Source organism: Centruroides sculpturatus, unplaced genomic scaffold (assembly GCF_000671375.1).
Source record: "Centruroides sculpturatus isolate CEXI.00-Female unplaced genomic scaffold, Cexi_2.0 scaffold991, whole genome shotgun sequence".
Lineage (NCBI taxonomy): Eukaryota > Metazoa > Arthropoda > Arachnida > Scorpiones > Buthidae > Centruroides > Centruroides sculpturatus.
The window spans coordinates 327664-333053 of NW_019385208.1; the positions used below are offsets into that span (position 1 = coordinate 327664).

Below are 5390 nucleotides of genomic sequence, written 5' to 3' on the forward strand. Positions count from 1 at the left end.
AGCATCATCTTCAAGATGGGGAACAACACGGACATCAAGTTTTCCTGGGTCCGGGGCCACACCGGTCTACAGGGGAACGAGAGGGCGGACCTCTTGGCCCGCACCGCACCTTCCTGGAACCACAATCTCTCATACCATAACACGCCGCTCACGTGGCTGAAGAAGACAATAAGGGAAAACATCTGGGAAAAGTGGCAGGCCAGGTGGGCCAACGGCACTACTGGACGGCTCACGTTCAGCTTCATCCCAAGTGTTAAGGACAGAAACCATTATAAACATTTTACGACAAACTTTAACATTACTCAACTATTAACCAACCACGGGAACTTCCGGGGCTACCTCAGGAGGTTCCTCAATAAATCTGATGGGTACTGCGACTGTGACGACAGGGAGGAAGAAGACTCCACACACATTTTATGGAACTGCCCGCTGTATTGTTCACAAAGAAAGCAGCTCATCGACACTATCCACAGCAACAACGACCATTGGCCATGCCATGCCCAAGAACTTATCAAAAATAAGACATACTACAAAGCCCTAAAAACTTTCGCTGCAGACATTAAGGTGCTCAGTTAGGGCAATGTATGCTTCTCGCCCAACCTCGAAGTGCTATGTGCATCGTCATCATATACCAAAAGTGCGTGATACGTGTGTTCAGTGTGCCTAATATTATGGACAACTCTTCAGGACTCTAAACTATAACTGTCGGGTCAAGCATTCTGTACATATTTTTACATGTATTGTCGCGCTTTACATCCACCCCCGCCTAGCGCTATTGCTTGTCGGTGGGCGTTTGTATATATTGTTTTGGAATTCTAATCACATATACCGCGCGTCCACTACCCTTATGTATTGCAATTTACACTTTGTTTATATTATTCGCGCCATTTCAATGTAATCTTTGTCAAATTTTATTTTGTACTCCTTTTGTAACTGTATTTAATGATTTAATAAATGCCGATGCAAGGCGCCCATGGTCCTACCCCCACTTTAAACTATCCTATCACACTTACCTTCACCTTCTCTATAAATTCTTCGACAAAACTTTCTTCTTATTTCACTTTCCAGTTCCGGGGCTATACCTCCGAGTGCGGCCCTTCTCATACCCCCCCCACGTGTCTGTGCAACGTAAATTAGAAAAACGGCTAAATTCGTTAGCCACGAAAGAGGACATCACTAAGCTTAGAGAAGAACAAAATAAAGGGGTAAACAACACTCTAACGGAGGTTAAATCGAGTCTTAGTAAATTCGAAAAAATAATTACTACCGATAAACCTAATAGGGACAAGCCTTCAACCTCGTCGTATAGTGACATCCTTAAACAGGGTATCTCCTTATCTCAGCCCAATGTCAACCCTCCCCCTCCGTGTTACACTGTTTTTTTTTAACAGATTTAAAAGCCTTTTATTAAAAGATAAAATCAATTTACAATATATATACAGGTGTTTGGAGAACAGAAACAATAGTGTTGATGGTACTTTGGAGTACTTAGCGCGGGTACACGGGCACTAAGCCAGCCAGATAAAGTACAGAGTGTGGGATTGTTGATGTTAAGTTGTCGCGTTATCAAGGGCTCATAGCCTGCCATGAAAGAGTGATTTACATAATGAACCATGTCGCGGGTACACGGGCACTTAGCCAGCTATTACCGAAGGTACATTGTTTGATTAATAATTTTGTCTGTTATGGCTGAAGTTGTTGTTCAGAACTTGGTTTTGCTGTGTGTTACCTCTGAAGCCGCTGAGGTGGGAGATGTATATCTCTCTGCTGCTTCTGATGGTGTCACTAACCATGAGCCGTTTCATCATCGTGGCATATCTTCTGGAAATGGCAAGTCTTCTCAGGGTGGCTTCGTTGGCTGGATCATAGCCTCCAAGGGCTCCTATGATGAAGGCATCTGTAAAAGTATTATAACCCTCACCCCTGAAGAAGTTGGTTAGGTCCTGGTATTTGTCCCTTTTTTCTTGTCTTGCCAGCGAGAAGGCTTCAGAGCCATTCTCAAAGGGAGTGGCTACGTCGATGATTGTGACTTCTTTGGCTGCCTCGTTGATAAGGGTGAAGTCTGGGCGACAGTTACCAGGGTACTCTGGAATTTGCTGATTTATGTAGGAACGGGCTCATCTGGTGTCTGTGGCCTCGACGAGTCTCCTTAGGACATTATTGTGTCTTTGCGTTATTGCCACCATGTTTGGGCAACAGTGGCAAAGTACATGTGTACATGTGCGAGCGTCTCGTTGTTATAGCTGCACCTCCTGCATCTTTTTGGCTGATTTCCGAATCTCCTATGCCCACGGAGGGGTACCACACTGAGGCGGGCACGGTGAACGAATCGCCAGTCGGCGAAGTGGGTGTATTTTCCTTCCTTCATGAAGTGGTTACTCTCCCGGCAAGCGCTGGTAATTTTATACGCCTTGCCCTGGTCGGGCTTGCGGTGCAGGGAGAGTAGGTGGTTCAGACGGATCAGGCTGCTAAGGGTGCTTGAGCAGGTTGATTTGTTAACTATGCTGCCGTTGATGGTGAGTATGGGAGAGCTCTCTCCTGGAGACCACTCAATAGGGATACGTGTCCTGAGTCGGCGGGTGGTGGCTCTCAGTCTTGTCCAGACTGAGCGGATGTCGGTGGCTTTCGATCCAAAATCTTCCTCCATCGATCCATTAAGATACGTGCAGATGTCTTCGGCCGTGGGGTCTCTTCTGATGCGCTTCTGTACAACAATTCTCAAGGCGTTGTTAGCAATAGAACTTACCTTGTCATCCCTGGAGTAAAACAGCCGTATGGCATGATTGATCTGGGCAAGGTCCGCCATGGTGTTGCACGGGAGGAAGTTTACACCGCCCTGATTGTAGGTGAGATACAAGTGTGAGGTCAGACGATTTGGGGTGAGGTGTTCGACAGCCGAGCGGTTCGTTCTGTCTTGTGGGCGCAGAATGACTCTTTGAGACAGGTTTACCATTTTTAACCCGTTTATTAAATATATAAATTTTCTTACAATGTCTTATAACGAGGCGTAATGCCTATTCAAAGGTGGGAAACGAATCCTTTCCAAAGATAAAAGTCCAAATGTCCAGATAGTCGTTTAGGTTCGTCCAGCGTAAGTGAAGCGGAGAGCGATGGCCCCGGGGCGCACAGCACAACTCTCATCGATGATCTCCAATGACTCGGAGCACCTGGGCGGGTCTTGAAGGGACGGGCTAGCCAAAACGAAGCCTGGGACGTCGAACTAGCCTTTGCTGTAGAATAACAGGAGCACAAAATTCCAGGAGAGGAGCGCTATGAACCAGGAACCTTTTTTCCTCGAGTCGCACGGTTTTATAGATTTCTTAACCGTCGTCGCCTCTCCATTGGTCTCTCATAGTCACCTGGTGACAATTCGAAACCTAATGAAGGGCGCGGGAGAGGTCACCGTGCGACTGAATATGATTCCTCTCTCTCGTCGCGTTTTCTTCGAATTTAACCGTTTCCATTGTTTAAAAGATTCCGGAAAAAAAACAATTGCATTGTTCAATCGAGACACCTAATCCGTTTCCTTATCGACTGAAAAGGAGCTCTTAATTTTCGATCGAACCCATAATTCGGACCTCTCAATCGACCCCTGTTCGGGTCCTCACACAAGTTAGTATACAACAACGACAAAACACAGTCCTCTGATCATGCTAGAAAGAAATTGATGAAGAAGGTCAAACACGAGAACTTAGGAATAGGAATCAAGAGAATTAGAAATATCAAGGGGTGGGATAGCGGTAGATTGTCCAGAGAAAAGATCTCGAAATTAAAGCACATTGGTTCAAGAATGGCGGACAAGTATCTTCCACTGATTAAAATAGCGAATGTCCCGAAGGAAATCAACGAAGGTGAAATTCTTCAATTTTCATATCAACAAACCGAGAAACTTAAAACTAACTACAACGAAAGGGACTTCTATCAAAACGCCAAAGTGAAATTTTCACTTAAGCAGAGAAACCCGGACTACATTTCCTGGATTATAGAGGTATCGCCAAGTCGCAGGAAAATCATTCATGAGGAAAAGAGAATTAACATTAAGTGGAATAGATGCCCTGTTTATGACTTTATACCAATAACCCAGTGTTTTAAGTGCCTAGCATTTGGTCATCGAGCTAACACCTGTCCAGAGCATCATCCCATTTGCAGCCACTGCGGTGGCGACCACTTGCGTGCCGATTGTCCCCATACTGAGAAACCACCAAAATGCATTAACTGTGTCAAAGGGAAAGAAAAAAGGACTGATCACAACTGTATGAGTAGGGAATGTCCTATACTTCATAGAACTAAGAGTGAAATCTCTCGAAGGTTTGAATACATCGCATAACTAATGTGGCCTCACTTTGCGTTCGGTCTCTTTGTCGGTTACACTTTAATGTAATCCGCTATCGTATTTTATGTTTGTCATATTAATATTGTCTCTTTGCTGTATTTTGTACTTACCTGTCGCTACTTGTAACTACCATCTGTTACATTTCGCTGTCTTACTGTATTCTTTACGTACCGCTCACCTTCTGTTCGTTCTCCACGCGCTTTTATGTACCCATCCGTTACTTCTGTATTGTTTCAACCGTCTTATATTAATTTTGTATCACTATTTTGTCTGTTGTATTATTTGTAATGCCGTCAATCCATGTAACTTCTCTGATCTCTATGTAACTTTACAATTATTGTCGCGCCACTGTTATCTGTAGTCATTGTTCTGTCCATCTGATTATATGTAACTGTTTCTATGTTTTAATAAATGCGATGCAGGGCGCCCATGGGTCCCATGACCCCAGGTTACTATTTCCCCTCTATCCTATCTAACTTTATTTCCCCTTCGCTCTAACTCCTTCCCAATCAACTCTATATCTTCCTCCTCTTTTTGTCTTTAAAACAGGCTATACCTCCGAGTTCGGCCTCGTTTCTTTCTCAGCACTGTCTGTGCAACGTACCCATACTGTTTGTATTTATCCCAATGAACAATGCAAATTAAAGGTCGACAGGGTGAAGATATAAAAGGGGGGTCATGTGTCATATCTCTTAATAAATATTTTACTCGTTATTAACGTTCAAAATTTAAAAAAATAAAATAAAACTCGTCACTACCCTCAAAGTAAGCTTTTTTTGTCATCTTATAATAGTACTTAAGATGTTCTCGCCTAAAATGTTAGAATGTATATGGGGACACGATTTAGTTCAACCACTTTCACGCTTAATAATTAACTCCTGTGTTAAACCATCTGACTTCGATTCTGACCACTCTGATCACAAAAATTATTAGGCTTCAAACAGGGTGAACAAAATCATGCTCCCCCACACAGTCTAACATCCACACATATAGAAAAACCTCGAATCTTTTGCATATATCGAAATTTCAAGGTATCCTGCGTCCAAAAATATTTGGG

The 5390-nt window shown here is 43.7% G+C and overlaps 1 protein-coding gene across 1 annotated transcript; it reads right to left on the reverse strand.

The window, feature by feature from the left end:
* Positions 1–2173: 2173 nt before the first annotated feature.
* LOC111636127 lies at positions 2174–2806 on the reverse strand. Its single transcript, XM_023381304.1, has one exon. The coding sequence runs from the start codon at positions 2804–2806 to the stop codon at positions 2174–2176; it is 633 nt and encodes a 210-aa protein (XP_023237072.1).
* Between the last annotated feature and the right edge of the window lie 2584 nt (positions 2807–5390).